At 43.9% G+C, this 17,334-nt stretch overlaps 1 protein-coding gene across 3 annotated transcripts in view; it reads left to right on the top strand.

The window, feature by feature from the left end:
* LOC123758108 (uro-adherence factor A-like) overlaps positions 1-17,334 on the top strand; it is a 364,530-nt gene that overhangs the window by 228,384 nt on the left and 118,812 nt on the right. For all 3 annotated transcript variants that reach the window (XM_069338664.1, XM_069338665.1, XM_069338666.1), the window contains one exon: positions 777-872. In XM_069338664.1, coding sequence (XP_069194765.1) covers positions 777-872 — 96 coding nt within the window. The remainder of the gene's footprint in view (positions 1-776; positions 873-17,334) is intronic.

The following is a 17,334-nucleotide window of genomic DNA, read 5'->3' as shown; positions in this document are numbered from 1 at the left end:
TTTACATGAACACAGCAGACTTTGAAAGAGAAATTGAGAACACAATAAAACATCTAAACTATTGGGACCGACTAAAGAGCCTAAATCTGTATTCTCTTGAGCGCAGGCGGGAGAGATACATAATAATTTACACGTGGAAAATAATAGAGGGGCTGGTCCCAAACCTGCACACAGAAATAACATCACATGAGACCAGAAGACATGGCAGGATGTGCAGAATACCCCCGTTGAAAAGCAGAGGTGCAATAGGTACTCTTGAGAGAGAACTCTATCAACATCAGAGGCCCGAGACTGTCCAACACGCTTCCACTACACATAAGGGGCATAACTGGCCAACCCCTCACAGTGTTCAAGGGAGAAAACTTGATAAACACCTCCAAATGATACCTGATCAACCAGGCTGTTGATCCAACCAACCATATCAATCATATGTCAGGCTGCTCGCAGCCTGACATATGATTGATATGGTTGACATATGATTTCATATGACTGACATATGATTTCAATCGTAAATTGAAACTTGTATAATATCTGATGTAGCAGAGTGTGACCTCATGAAGTATTTATATGCTTCAGTCTACAATTTAGACATATTATCTTGTGTATAAACCTGACCTGTGTGGCCGCGAGTACCAGCAGCATCCTCACTCTAATAAGACCTAATTGGATTACTCAGCTTAAGCAAATGTGTAAATTTATTTTGTTAATAAAAATGTTAATAATAAGCTCACTCCACATACCAGTAACACGTCCCATGTCTCTCTCTCTCCCTACAGCCACAACCGGCAGGAGACGACGTTGCTGCATCCCGTGACGCAGAAGTCTGCGGTGCGAGCAGAGGCCATCCACTCTCCCTCGTCTGCTGCCCCGAGGTACGTTCCACTGTGTAAGTTGACCAGACCACACACTAGAAGGTGAAGGGACGACGACGTTTCGGTCCGTCCTGGACCATTCTCAAGTCGATTGTGAATGGTTCCCTTCACCTTCTAGTGTGTGGTCTGGTCAACATACTTTAGCCACGTTATTGTGACTCATCGCCTTGCACTGTGTAAGGTTCTTATCCCGTCACCTTGCTGCTGCTGCCTCCGCTCCGCTCCTGTGCCAGGTAAGTCCACTACGGGCTCACCATAGCCCGTGCTACTTGAAGCTTTTTGTTCCCAGTAGCTGAATCCTAAACAACAACAACAACAGCTGCTGCCTCTTCAACAGTGTACCGCGGCTGTGTCGTCATTGGCGAGGTGTAAAATGTGTCCACAAATAATAACTGCAAAAGCATCACAATTAATCTTACGAAACCTTGACATCTTTGTTGCACCATGGCACCTGTCTTTACATTTATGAAACAGTTCATTCGCGTGCCCCATTAGAGCCTGGAGCCCATGACCACTGAAGCGGAGGGCTGGTGGAGTTTTAGCGACCAGGCCAGATGGGGCAACTGAATGAAATGTTATTTCCACATTTATTGTGGTTTGCAATTGATAAAGTCTTAAACAGTTTATGAACTTGGAAACTTCCACACTTGGCACTTCCAGCATGAGACTATGGAAAGTTGAGAGCCTAGTGCTACAGGTGGCAACTAGTCCACGGAGTTGGGCCAGGTGCGGAACTCACTCTCACACTCTCACTCTCTCATACTCTCTCACACACACTCTCTCATACTCTCTCATACTCTCTCATACTCTCTCATACTCTCTCTCTCTCTCTCTCATACTCTCTCTCTCTCTCTCTCTCTCTCTCTCTCTCTCTCTCCGTGTTTCTTTTACTTGTCTGTTTGTCAGTCCGTTTGCTGTCTCTTTCTATCCTTAGGTTTGTTGTATCGGCGTTTGTCGCTACTCCTTGGGAAAGATTAAAGTGAAGTACCTCCCTGAGTCACACACTTCCTCCTCCTCCTTTCATAGTCCTGTGAGCCAGTAGATGGGATAACACACAGTGCTGCCGTCATGTTAGTAATCTTCCTATTGTCTCTCTCTTTGTTCGCTCTAAACAGCTGCTGGATCCGCGTCAATGCTACACATTTATTTGTTTGTATATGCTTGTGGTTGGGAGTTACTTTCTCTCCCTACAGTGAAGTGTTCTTGCCACTTATCCTGGAAGACGTGTGACAATGTTCGTGTTTTGGCAAAATTCGCAGTTTCGACGCCTGTGAAATAAATGTTATATTTCCTGGAAGTTGAAGACTTTTGTGAATATTGTGAGGGCAAGACACGTGTGGGTTTTATAACCCCTCACCGTGTATATAACGTGTATATACTGTGTATACTGCCTGTATATAAGGTAATGTTCAGGAAAGAGCGCTAAGCCATTACAACTGTATAGCACCTACGATATGAGGATAAGGATTTGGGGTAGGATAGAGGAAAGGAATGGTGCCCAACTACTTGGACGGTCGGGGATTGAATGCCGACGTGGGATTGAACGCCGACGTGCAAGTAGCAGGCCCGGCGCTCTACCGTCCAGTCCAAGTGGTTGGGCTGTGTGGGTTAGAGGGGGCAGGGATGGAACAGACAAAGCAAGATGGAGGAGGGGAAAAAAGGAGGAAGGAACGGGCCTGACGGCTGAATGGACAGCGCTCGGTATTCGTAGTCCTAAGGTTCCGGATTCGATCCTCGGCGGAGCACAGTATCTTTCATCCTGATGCCCCTGTTACCTAGCAGTTAATAGGTACCTGGGAGTTAGACAGCTGCTACGGGCTGCTTCCTAGGGGTGTGTAACAAAAAGAAGGCCTGGTCGAGGACCGGACCGCGGGGACGCTAAGCCCCGAAATCATCTCAAGATAACCTCAAGATAAGAAGATGGTGGTCCGTGCATGACATGATAAAATCAAAAAATATGTTGGTTGATCATGGATGAGATTAGAGGAGGAACAAGTTCCAGGGAGACAGTGGAGAACACTGACTTGGGTACATTTTAATGTCAGTATTTAACTTATACGTTTCGGGCCATTTGTTTTGATGATAGGCTGGGAGGTCGGATGGCCATTCCTCGACACCAGCCATTAATAATATTCATGATACATGTATTACTAATTTGTGTTAAGACCATTTTAAATATATTATTTATATTTAAAATGGTCTTAATTTATTAAATATTATCGAATTTGCCCAAGGCAAGTTATTAATACACGTAACATCAATTTTAGTAATGCATTGCACACTCTTGATCCCATTTTCATAAGTTTAAGAAAGATCTTTTTTTCATGAACAGTCCATATAATTTAGGTGCTGTATCGAGTCTATGCGTGCCGTATATGTTCTCTGTATTCCCTCTATTTCAGCAATCTCTCCTGCTCTGAAGGGGGAAGTGAGTACTGAGCAGTACTCAAGACGGGACAACACAAGTGATGTAAATAATACACCCATTGTGATGGGATCCCTGGATTTGAGCGTTCTCAAAATCCATCCTATCATTTTCCTGGCTGACGCTATATTTGCTTGGTTATGAGAATGAAGTGCAGTAGCGCACTAATCAATGCAAATAATAACCCACTGTTTTGGGATCAGTTTCCAACCGGGGATTAGTCTGGGATCGATACTGATTGGGACTGCTCAAGAGGATCCCGGGTTGGGATCTAAACATACAGTCTACGTTTCGTCGTGTTTTCAAATTGGTGGGTTATTATTTTCATTTGCTTGGTTATGTTCACTGAATGTCAGGTCGTCAGGCATCGCAATTCCCAAACTATTTGCACGTTGTTTTCCGTCTGTGAGTTGGTGTGTATGTATTTATCTCTCTTTCTCTATAAGGAAAAACTTTAGATTTTGTGGTTTGCCAATTAAAATAGTTACTGTTTTTCTTTGTATCTGTGAAAAGTTGGTGAATCAACTTTCAGTGTAATGTGGGGGGGTGAGAGTCGCAGTAGTGAAGTTGTGTGTTTATGGTAGTACGGCTGAAGTTTGAATATCATGAGAATTTCCGTTTATTTTTTCCGAATTTTTCCCGAAATTCGCGAATAATGTTGTACATTACTATAAGGAAAAACTATTTTGACTTTTTTTTTGTCATATAAAATAGTTACGCATCTGCTTTGTATCTGTGTGAAGGTTGTTGTTGTTGTTGTTTTCGATTCAGCTACTCGGAACAAAAAGTTCGAAGTAGGACGGGATATGGTGAGCCCGAAGTGGACTTTAGTGTGTGAAGGTATATATGTCGGCCTTCGTTTGGTGCAGCCGTGGGAGACGCGTTGGCTGTATTTAACTTACGTGTTTTATGGAACTGCGGCCAAAATATGAATAGTAATATTGTGTTAATTTTCCCGGTATCAGTTAATGTTTTGCATGTTATTATAAGAAAATAAAAATGATTTGAATGTGCAGGATTAGCCAAGCAGCCGGTGCAGGATTAGCCAAGCAGCCAGCGCTAAAAATGGTCGTGAGGGCCAGCGTTTCACTGTGACACTGTTGCCTCTTGAATTTTGGTGACCCCAATTAGTCTACTGTATGTTCATCCTGTCCCCCCCTGACCATCCCCTCTGCTGATGTAGAGGAGACTAGCCCGAAGCGTCTAGCCTCCAACTTATGAATGCCACTCTCTCTCTCTTATAGTTTGGATATACAGTATATATATTCCTATATACAAGAGAATGTCTGTCCCAAGCTGGAGGCCACGTGCATGGGGCTAGCCTCACCCAACTTTGCAGGGTGACTGGTGGGGTGTAATGAGACGAGCCCACAGAGTTTTATCATTAGTTCATAATATTCAGGGGCTCTCAGCATTTAAATGGTGCAATGTTTTGGGGTCGACCCCGGGCACGGCCGGGTACGCCATCTGGGCATATAGGGGTGCGACCTCTTGTAGGAGTGAAAGTACCCATAGCCTCAGAGTAGGGAATTAAGAGTATTTAGATTAAACATTGTTTTTATCTCTGCATTCGAATTCACACGGACGATTTGAAGCAAAAATAATGCACATATAATGTTTGCCATTAAAAAAAGTATAGTGAAAGTAGAACCTTATTTTGTGTGTGTGCGGGTTCACGTCTTCCTGGCCCTCTGGCGGTGCTCCAGCAAACAATAAGCGCCATTATTCGTGCGATCCTGTGTGAAATTCGTAAGACTTACCAACGCTGAATTACGGGAGCCTGTGGCATTCACGAGTGTCTGTATACACACACACACACACACACACACACACACACACACACACACACACACACACACGAAACATATATATGTAGTAGACATAATAGAGGAAGAAATAAATAGATTAGAAAAACGGGATCCAGGAGCTGATAGCTCGACTCTTCAGCCACATATAGTAAATACACCGCACACATGTTACATAAAATCTCTCGCCCAATGACAAAACGCGGAGAGGATTGACTAGGAACCGATCTATAATCGATCGCCCCAATTCACCCAGCAGTAATTGGGACCAGATAAAAGCTAGTAGGGTGAGGCTTCCCATGAGCCATGGGAAGGGAAAGCTCTCACGGTGCTAACAGGAGCCAGAAGACGTCTACACCGTTGTCTTCCTGTTTAAACATGAGCAAGGGAAGACCAGGAATAGATTCCTGGGAAGGGGCGCCGTGAGGCGAAAGAGAAAAGGCACCGTAAATGAATATATTAAATAGGGAGAAGAAGATGCCATAAAAAGTATATTGCTTAATAAAATGAAAAGAGAGAGAGAGACAGGTCGAAGAAACTATTTAATATTATAGTAATTGGAGGAAGAAACAAGAAACGAGTGAATAGGGAAGGAAAAGAGTAGAAGGTAAAAAAGAAAAAGAAATGAGGAAAGTGTAAAGAAAGTAATAAGAGAGAGAAAGTGGGAATTAATAAAGAAAACAAGAGAGATGGGAAGAAGTAAAAAGATAGTTCAGTAAAAAAAAGTAGTTAGACAACCAAGCAATCAACACATGCGCTGCTTGAGGAAACTTCTGTTTGGAGGGTTGTGCGTGCATGCGTGCGTGTCTGCCTGTGTGCGTACGTGCGTGGCTGTGTGTGTACGTGCGTGCCTGTGTGTGTGTACGTGCGTGCCTGTGTGTGTACGTGCGTGCCTGTGTGTGTACGTGCGTGCCTGTGTGCGTTCGTGCCTGCCTGTGTGTGTGCGTGCCTGCCTGTGTGCGTGCGTGCTTGTGTACGTACGTGCGTGCCTGCCAGCCTTTGTGCGTTCCTGCCTGCCTGCCTGCTATTTATTGCCAAGACGACACCAAACGGAACGCCTTGAAAGAAACCAACGTCGTCTATGCCTTCACATGCCCACTTGGGGACTGTCAGCCCAAACGATCTCAGTATATAGGCAAGACAACAACGTCTCTTTCTAAGCGATTACTAATGCATAAACAACAGGGTTCCATCAAGGAGCATATAATCTCCTCACACAACCAGACCATCACCAGAGAAATCTTAACAAGCAACACAGAAATTATCGACAGATACAACGATAACAAGAGACTCGACATCAGCGAGGCACTACACATCAAAAAACCAAAACCAGCAATCAACAGCCAAATAACACATAATTACATTCTACCCACTTCAAGACCCCGAACCAGCACAGAAGCAAAAAGATAAATGTACACCCATTCTCTATATCCATTGTTTCGTGTTCTGTCTTTTTCCATTGATTTGTTTCCTGTCTCCTCACCCAAAAACATTTGTATCCTATCACGTCACACAAAAACGAATATAAGCACGATTTGTCTTTGAAAATGTGAGAAGTGTTCTTGCAAAATGCTTCTAGGTGTCAGACCATAAATAAAGATGTGAAAATGAACTTTTGGAGAGTTAATTTTTCAACTACCCCCGACAGTGAAGAAAGACATAAGAAATATTGAGAAGATTCGTGTGTATATTATATATATATTATATATATATATATATATATATATATATATATACACACACACACAAACGCCATGCAGGAGGGATGGATATACAAGTCAGCAGGTAAATGCACGGACGTGAGGACAGTTTATCGCACGTACCGCCGACGGACACGGACACACGTGCAGGCCGTGGTATTCAAACATACAAATGAATTAGCTGGAACACCCCCGGGATACCGGACACTGTTCCCCCTGGGGCCAGATTCACGAAGCAGTTACGCAAGTACTTGCGAACGTGTACATCATTCCTCACTTAGGTAAGTACTTAGGAACCTGTACATCTTTTGTCAATCTTTGGCGGCTTTGTTTACAATTATTAAACAGTTAATGAGCTCCCAAGCACCAGGAGGCTGTTTATAACAATAACAACAGTTGATTGGGAAGTTTTCATGCTTGTAATCTGTTGAATAAATGTAACCAGAACCGTCAAAGATTGAGGAAAGATGTACACGTTCGTAAGTACTTGCGTAACTGCTTCGTGAATCTGGCCCCTGGCCTCCATAAACCTGCGCGTACATATCCCTATGTATGGACATACATAATGTAGAGATACGCGCAGACTCACATAAACAGAGAAGCGCACATGCCGACGCCTGGACACACAAACGCGCACAAGCAAGTACATTAACTAAGACAAAATAATTACTTGAAAAGAAAATATAAAACTTAAATAATATGAAGATATAAATAAAAATAGAGACAAGGAAAGTGTAAGAAGGTAACATATATACTAGAGCTTTACACACAGAAATCACAATAACGTAATACATCAAATGAACAAACGCTGATTAAGGCAACGTCTGGGATCCTCCCGGACGCAGGTTCGAATCCTCGTCACGGCCCTTGTGGATTTTATACACTAGAGCTGCTCTAGTTGAGTTGACGGTCGCTAGGGGCGCTCACCGTGACGCCCTCACGCTTTCTCAACCTTTCCTCAAAGAACACAACTTCAGCAGTATTTTGTGATTTGTAGATTAGACAACTGCGTGCTAGAAACTGAATTAAAGTTTGGTTACAAATCAAAATGTAAGATATACAGTGTTGGTGAGTAGGGTGAGAAGGGTGCCAGTGTTTTGTGTTAGTGGCGGGGTAGTGTGTAGGTGTGTAGGAGAGTGTAGCGGAGGCAGGAGTGAGCCAGCGTTCTCCAGATCCTTCACCTCCAGCATTTGTTCCACCAAAATCTGGACGAAATGTCAAAATTACAGAGCACTTTTGTTTGGTCTTCGCTTACAGGGAACTGTTTTATTGCGTGTATTTTTAGAGTTCCTTGCCGTTCAGTGTACTGGAAATATGAACCGACTCTCCCGCTCTACTCTGGAAGGAGAGAACGCGTAAGGTCCATACACATACACACAAAAGGTACCTGGTACCTGAGACGGAATCCAGGAGCTAGATAGGAATCCCTGCACACAAATATAGTCAGTAATTTTTTCGCGTTCTGTTCCAGATCTGCCGAAGGGTCCGAATACTGTATATAAAAAGGGAGATATATCACAGGTGCCTAGCTCCCGGTCAGTTAGTTTAACGTCAACTTTTATCAAATTACTGCAAGCTATAATTACAAGTGCCAATCAATCCCATCTTGATAAACAAATTAATAAAAGTGTCATGTCTGCAAAAGTACGATCATGTTTGGAACATCCTCTCTTGTTCAAACATATTTGAAGCAATGGAGTGTGGGAAAGACTACGGAAAACATCACACAGTGAAGCACTTGTATTACTGGCACTGTCTCAAAGCACTCGAAATGTTCCTTCTCTAAAAAGGAGACGAGAGAGAGATATCACATAGCGTACACATGGAAGATACTGGAGGCCTAATGTACACTTCAACTGAAGTGAAGGTAAAAAAATCCAAATTAGACTCCGTGAAGAGTAGAGGAGCCGTAGACATGACCAGGAGACACTTCATGAACATCAGATGTCCACGGCTCTTCATGCTACTTCCAATACGAGAAAGTTTCCCGGAACTCAAGGCTTTCAAGAGACAATTGCGCAAGTTCCTTCAGGAAGTGCCGGAATAGCCGGGTTGTAATGGATATGTGGTTCGTCGGTTGCTCTAAACAACAGCCTTTCAGGTCAAGTTATCAAAAGACAAATCTGGCCCCAGGCCAGCCTTGGGGAGGGGAAGATCTCTCGAAATCGTCTAGAGGTAAACCCACCACCCACCACATCATCCACTGCTCAACGTACACTGTCACCCACACACCCCACATACAGTACCACCCACACACACCACACACCACACACAGTACCACCACATACCACACACAGTACCACCCACACACACCACACACCACACACAGTACCACCCAAACACCACACAATCGTCACCCCCTTCGTATTTGCAATCTAATATTTGCTACAAAATATTGACATTACTTTTGACATTTACATTGTTCCGTCTGGCAACACAGAGATGATACTCATATTTTCTTCCTTATTGCTAATGTGAAAATGTTACTTTAACATCACATAATGCTAATAGTGATGAGTATGTTTAACTGATATACCGACAGAGAGAGAGAGAGAGAGACGGGTGCATACAAGGAGTATTTCCGTTCACTAATGTACGCAGGAACTTCCACCTTAACTCCTCACCTCAAAAAGCTTTACCAAAAAGTTAGAAAATACAGAGATATGTTGCGTTCTGAGGCCGAGCATGGAGGGAGGACGACATAGAGGCACATGAAGGAGAATCAGAGGGGACATAATAAAGACAAAATCCTCGGTGAAGTCGATGTAGCAGAGATACAATGTTTAAGAGGATTAGTAACACAACAGTAAAGTCAAGAAGAGCTTTTGTAGTACCCGGGTAGTAAGGTAGGGTAAATTTCAAGAGATCGCGCTATCATTATGTAACGCATGGACGGAATACAAGGACTGATAACTGAGATATGAGGATGGAAAGGAAGGGAACTATCAGGAGAAAACACCAAGCCATTACGACTATATAGCACTCAGAATCTATATAGCACTTAGAAGGGATCAGGATAAGGATTTGGGATGGGACGGGGGGAAGGAACGGTGCTCAATCACTTGGACGGTCGGGGATTGAACACCGGCCTACATGAAGCGAGACCGTCGCTTTACCGTGCAGCCCAAGTGGTTGGGTATCGGGACTCAGGAGCTGAAGCTTGATCCTGCAAATTATTAGGCAATAAAATAAACTCATTTGGGTACCAAATGAGCCATAGAGACATTAGAAAGATATTTTTTCAATAGAGTAGTTAACAAATGGAATGCATTAGGCAGTGCGGCAGTGATATGGTGGAGGCTGACTCCATACACAGACTCCATACACGTTCTCTGCTAACATCCTCTTTTTCAACATTGTCCAAAATTTCTTCTAACTGTTAAAGATGAGACCCTCTACTGTCAACATAGATGCATCAAGAGCAAGAGATGCCACCCTTTTGTTGGTGCTCTTCAATGCTATGTTGGTGTCTGAGGTAAGAAAGAATTTAAATTTAAATTTTATTGGAGGGTGTTGGAGGGTGAGGTTGGTGGCGGAGGTGTTGGAGGGTGAGGGTGGTGGCGGAGGTGCAGTCTCCCATGGCCCCAGAGGGAGTAAGGTGATACCCGTCACCTTATTCCACGCCCTCACACACCTCCCTCCCTCACCCCTGCCACAATATTCTCCCTCCCTCCCTCACCCCTGCCACAATACTCTCCCTCCCTCCCTCACCCCTGCCACAGTACTCTCCCTCCCTCACCCCTGCCACAGTACCCTCACTACGTTCATGAACTGCGGACTCCATGCGCCCTCTACAGTTTTATATCATACTCCATACACCGCCTTCCTCACCATACATTCCTATCCTACCCACTCGCACCCCCCCTCCCTCTCATCCTCTTTGTATACACCCCATCCAATCCGTCCCATACACCCCCTCCTTCACAACATTCCTCCCGTCCCCTACACCTCCATCCTCCTCAAGTCAGATCAAAGACTTTATTCATAAATAGTTGTATATTTATAATTGGGAAAGTTTATATAAAAAAGTACTTTACAACAATTACATAAGATAAAAGTCAATAACAGTGTAGCACTTTGGCATTTGTCATTGTCAGAATCACAAACTTAATTCGCAACAATCTATGCAGATGTTGACCAGACCACACACTAGAAATTGAAGGGACGACGACGTTTCGGTCCGTCCTGGACCATTCTCAAGTCGATTGTGATGATGACAGGTAGGGACAGGCATTAAATAGGCAAGAGAGAGCTTAGGAGGAAAGTCAGGTGTTGGGGATAGTAGTAATGAGAACTGCAGCAGGCCTATTGGCCCATACGAGGCAGCTCCTATTATAACCACCGAAGGAGATGGTAATAGGAATAAGAAGAGGATAGCAAGGGAGCGTAGAAGACAATGAACAGAAAAAGGGAGAAGAGAGAAAGAAAGGGAAAGAGAAAGAAAGAAATGGAAGGGGGAAAGCTTATGTTAAGTCACGTTTGTTAGAAAGATTAGAGCATTTGAGTATATACTGTGAAAGGGAAGAGTCCACAGCAACAAAGCCAGGACTCAAGTTCATGTTGGGTACATTGTTAATAAGAGCCGATTCTACAAGACGGCGTCTGTGTAGAGTAGAGGCAGGAAAGATTATTTTGGAGGAAGACCAATCAATGGGATGATTAGAATCCCTCACATGGCAGAAGAGAGCATTGTTAGTGTCTGCAGACATAACACTTCTCTTGTGTTCTTCTATGCAGATCATTAGAATACTGGCTGGATTAGACAGGTGTATAGCAATGTTAATCAGATTTACATTTTAGGCAGAGTGAGTTGCATTTAGCTAAAAATTTGAAAGAGTGTATCTCGTAAAGACAAAGTGTGTTTATAAGAGCCTTAAGACATGTTTATATCTCAAAATTAACATGATAAAGTAATTAGAAGTGGAACTCATATGAACTAACCATGACGTGACGTTATAGATAATTGCACATCCTCAGCATTCTCCATCAACAGATTCTGGGACAATCCCGGCTCAACATCACCCCAAACACACAGTTCCCATAACATCGATCAGTACTGAGTTTACTGGATGGGCGAGTCCTCTCAGACAAAATGATATCATTCGTTTGTGAATTATTTCTCCCAAGTGTTGGGTGTGGTCACGAGGCCAGGTAGGAGATTGCAATGAATGTTGTTGTTGTTGTTATAGATTCAGCTACTCGGAACAAGTTCCAAGTAGCACGGGCTATGGTGAGCCCGTAACTTACCTAGCACAGGAGCGGGGCAAGTCGTTGTGTCAAGCAATGAGTGCGAGGATGGACATCCTAGATAATGCTACATAGAACATTTATTCCATTCACGATTAAGCTACCCAACCACTTGGGCTGGACGGTATAGAGCGACGGTCTCATGTCATGCAGGGCGGTGTTCAATACCCGACCTTCCAAGTGGTTGGGCACCATTCGCTCCCCCAGCCCATCCCAAATTCCTTATCCTGATCCCTTCCCAGTACGATATAGTCATAATGGCTTAGCGCTTTCTCCTGATGACGATTAAGCTACCAAGGTCAGCGTTTTGTCGGCTCTATAGTTCACCACCATTCCAGCTTAGACATTGACTTAAATAACTTTACTTTTGCACAGGTATCAAGATGGCCAAATTCACTAATGATGACATTTGTTCTGACCTTCAGGTTTCTATAATAGCATCAGCAAAAATTACAAGTGGGATCTTTGAGGATATAATGAGCCCAAGATGCTTTTCAGAATATTTAACTGGAAAATCTCTTCCTGGTAATTTTAAATTGGGATCTCAGTAAAATTAGTCTTGCGAGTTAAAAGCAGCAGCAGCACATTTGGCAGGACTGAAACGTTAGGTTATATTCTGCACTATATCTTTCACGTGTTTCAAACAAGTTTTCCATAGCGTCTTTGGTCGGTGCGAGTAAAAACTTCTGTAGATCATCAGCATCACCATGATATAAAACATTGACCTAAGTATTGCCTGTGAGAGAGCTCGATCTGTTGGCTCCTAACGCTTAACAATGGATCAAGAGAGCAAACAAAATTGAACAAAGAACAACTTGTTTGACCCGTGTTTTAGGAAGAAATTATCAGAGTGGACATTATTCCATTTCACAGCTAATTTGCATACCTAATAAGAAATAAATAAATGTCTAGGAATGCCAGGACGTAGTTTTCTGCTAAGCAATTTCTCCCTAAGAGGGAGCCGGTCGGCCGAACGGACAGCACGCGGGACTTGTGAGCCTGTGGTCCTGGGTTCGATCCCAGGCGCCGGCGAGAAACAATGGGCAGAGTTTCTTTCACCCTATGCCCCTGTTACCTAGCAGTAAAATAGGTACCTGGGTGTTAGTCAGCTGTCACGGGCTGCTTCCTGGGGGTGGAGGCCTGGTCAAGGACCGGGCCGCGGGGACACTAAAAAGCCCAGAAATCATCTCAAGATAACCTCAAGAAGATGGCGATGAAGATGGCATGCTATTTAATCATGCTTCCCCAGAAACTATTCGGTACTTTAACTCACAGGGAAGGTTTGTTCTCTGTTCCTGAATGCTTCCAAAACTTTTGACAAAGTTAAACCACAACAACTTTTTTTGAGGATTCTTGAGGTTATCTTGAGATGATTTCGGGGCTTTTTAGTGTCCCCGCGGCCCGGTCCTAGACCAGGCCTCCACCCCCAGGAAGCAGCCCGTGACAGCTGACTAACACCCAGGTACCTATTTACTGCTAGGTAACAGGGGCATTCAGGATGAAAGAAACTTTGCCTATTTGTTTCTGCCTCGTGCGGGAATCGAACCCGCGCCACAGAATTACGAGTCCTGCGCGCTATCCACCAGGCTACGAGGCCCCCCTCGTAGCCTGGTGGATAGCGCGCAGGACTACAAAGGGAACTACAAAGCGTTGTTCAGTAACAAGTGTTGTATGGAAATTGAACATCAGAGGTGTCCAAGCTGGAAAGTCATTGAGTGTATAATCAAATACTTTGTTTAATAGTGAGAGCAATAGCTCTCTAGTAATCAGAGGAGGAAGTAGATGCTCGGGCAGTTCTTTGGTATGGGAGCAAAGTGTCATACCTTCCTCCCTATACCCACAGCTCACAGTAAGTGTACCCTCACCCCAGAGAGATGTAATAAAAGTACACATCAGTCACAACCGGTACACATGCATCTGAGTGTGTATATGTGAATATACACACTCAGATGCTGTATATGCACATATACACACTCAGATGCACATATACACTCAGATGAGTGTATATGTGAATACTTTAGAGCATTCATCTATAGACACACATATAACTTGCAATACACTCGCACACATATATGTCACATATAGACACACATATAATTTGCAATACACTATACAAACTATACACTCGCAGCACCCTGACAGTCAGTTTAACTACCAAACGCACATCGTGTCAGCAAGGCGGACAGCCCGCTTGCTATCATATCACACTTTGTATCCAACATTTCCACAAAAAAAATCCTTTACCTGCACCTCCCCATCTGTTTTTTTATTAAAAAAAATTGTTACTCATGGATTTTTCTAATGTAAAATATAGTACACGATAAAACTAAAATATCCCATCCTGTATGAAAATATAATTTATAAATAATTCAATTAAGTAATGTGTTCACAATATCAATTAGCCTTTAAAATATAGTAATGTCGTCGAAATGTTTCTCTCACTTTAAGCTTGCGAGATAACGTAACCTTGAGTGTTGTAAGATGTTAATCCCTTGCTTGACAGTCTCTTTGTTCACTTCAGACTGTTAAGTTCCAGCAGCTACGTCTGAGTGTAAGTGACAGCCTGAACAACCCAGCGGGGTTTCTTCATCCTAGAGGCGTTGCACATGCTGCTATGGCGGTATGTTTACTCAAGGATGAGTGACGCTGCCCAATAAACTAGCTGTCAGGGGCGAAATTCAATTAAATTGCTTTTGTTCTAGCAAGAACAATTTTGGCTGTTCAGAGAATAGAGATGGAAGCATTGTTTACATGTTTACTTTCTATAATATTAGTAATCAATGTGGAACGTGAATGAATATAATTTTATTCGAAAATACACTAATTTTATAGCGATATATGATCAAAATTTGTGGCGGGTGATGCAAAGGAAGCAGACCACTGCAACTTAGAATCATGGTCCTGCCCTGAGGCATTAGTAGATGGATGATTGGTGGCAGGCGGTGGGATTCGACAATGGCTCCATGGGTCTGAGAGCTCACTGGACGGGTCAACAAAATATTTAGGGCCTGCAGAGACTCCAATCCAATAAACGTAATATTTGGTAGGGGTAGCCTAAATTGTGATGATACAAGGTATGATATGGGTATGAGGGTATACCTTGTATACCCTCAAGTTATACTTAGAATAGTTGTGGTAATAGTTGCATCATGTTAAAGCTATGAATGGGTGGGTGGATGGCAGTGGTGGGGAAGGTTCGAGGTGGATGGGTTCTGATTGTGGGTAGGATTAATTGTTGATTGTGGGCAGAAGGTCGGACGGGCGGATAATTGTTGAGTGTGGGTTCGTTCCCTTCTTCATTATATATTGAATGATAAGATGGCGGGCGGTATTTGTTGATTGTGGGTAGGAGGATAGACACACATCAAGGTGTAGGTACAAGGATAGCCACACATCAAGGTGTAGGTACAAGGATAGCCACACATCAAGGTGTAGGTACAAGGATAGCCACACATCAAGGTGTAGGTACAAGGATAGCCACACATCAAGGTGTAGGTACAAGGATAGCCATACTCGTTAATTGTGGGTACGATTACTTATTGATTGGCTGGGTAGGTATTTGTTGATTGTGAGTGGGATTATCTGTTGGTTGTGGGAACGAGAGTGGGCAGAAAGGTATTTGTTTATTTGTTGATTGTGGGTAGAAAGGTGGGCGGGTGGGTACTTGTCCCAAGAGGCAAGACCCCCTCCCCAACCCACACAACACAGGGGCCGAGCTATGGACCGCGGCGAGGACTGATCTTCTGGCAGATAGCAACTGTATCCATGTGTACTCATCTATTTGTGCTTGCGGGGGTTGAGCTTTGACTCTTTGGTCCCGCCTCTCAACTGTCAATCAACTGGTATGGGTACAAGAATAGGGAACAAGGTGTGGGTACAAGGACTCACCTAGATGTGCTTGCAGGGATGAGCATCAACTCCTAGCCTTGCCTTCCGAACATTTCTTAATTTAAGGTAATGACGGTTCCCACGTTTTTCTCATATTTAAATTCAAAGTTTGTGTACTGAGTCAGCTTCTACCGCGTCTTGATGTGACACATTGCACTTATTGAAGGACTTGTTTCTAACATCCTGGTGACTTACTTGGGTCTCTTTTAAGTTTCTTTCATGTGTCTGTGAGTGGGTTTTGGTGTGTATTTACTATTTGTGCCTGACGTATCGAGCTGCTAGCTCTTGAACCCCGCTTGTCTAAACGTCCGTTGACTAATAGGCTGACTCCCGACCAATTTTCCCCTGTCATATCTACTACATGTATTTCTCTCTAAAACACACACACACACACACACCCAAAGAGGCATGACAGCTGAGTGGACAGCACTCTGGACTCGTAATCCTAGGGGTCCGGGTTCGATCCCCGGTGACGGCAGAAACAAAATGGGCAGAGTTTCTTTCACCCTGATGCCCCTGTTGCCTAGCAGTAAATAGTTACCTGGGAGTTGGACAGCTGTTACGGGCTGCTTCCTGGGTGTGTGTGTGTGTGTGTGTGTGTGTGTGTGTGTGTGTGTGTGTGTGTGTGTGTGTGTGTGTGTGTGTGTGTGTGTGTGTGTGTGGAGAAAAAATTAGCTAGTTAGTAGTTAGTAACAGTTGATTGATTGACAGGTGAGAGACGGGCCGAAAGAGCAGAGCTCAACCCCCGCAAGCACAACTAGGTGAATACAATTAGGTGATTACACACACGGACACATATTCCCCAGGATGTAGCCTATAGCAACTGTCAAACTCCTGGTACCTATTTACTGCTAAGTGACAAGGGACATCAGGAGAAGGAAACTGTCCATTTGTTTCTGCCTCGTCCTTGAATCGAACCCGGAACCATAAGTCCCAGCTGTGTCTGGGTACAAGTGACAGGATGAACAAACCAGCGGGTTTTCTTCCTATTGGGGAGTGTTGTACATTCTGCTATGGCGGTATGTTCACTCACAAGATGAGTGGCGCTGCCCAATAAACTCGCCCCTCGGGGCAAAATTAAAAAAAAAAATTTACCATAGGACTACGACCCCAGACTCCCATAATAGCGCTGTCAACTCGGTTGCGAGGACCTGTGTATTCACCTATTTGTGCTTGCGGGGGTTGAGCTCTGCTCTTTCGGTCCGCCTCTCAACTGTCAATCAATCAGCTGTTACTAACTACTATTTTTTTCACACACACACCCAGGAAGCAGCCCGTAGCAGCTGTCTAACTCCCAGGTACCTATTTACTGCTAGGTAACAGGAGCATCAGGTTGAAGGAAACTGTCCATTTGTTTTTCCGCCGGCTGCCGTGATCAAACCCAGGTCCCTAGGTCC

Source organism: Procambarus clarkii, chromosome 40, assembly GCF_040958095.1.
Source record: "Procambarus clarkii isolate CNS0578487 chromosome 40, FALCON_Pclarkii_2.0, whole genome shotgun sequence".
NCBI lineage: Eukaryota > Metazoa > Arthropoda > Malacostraca > Decapoda > Cambaridae > Procambarus > Procambarus clarkii.
Note: the sequence above shows the minus strand (reverse complement) of the source record. Positions and strands in the feature narration are given on the sequence as shown.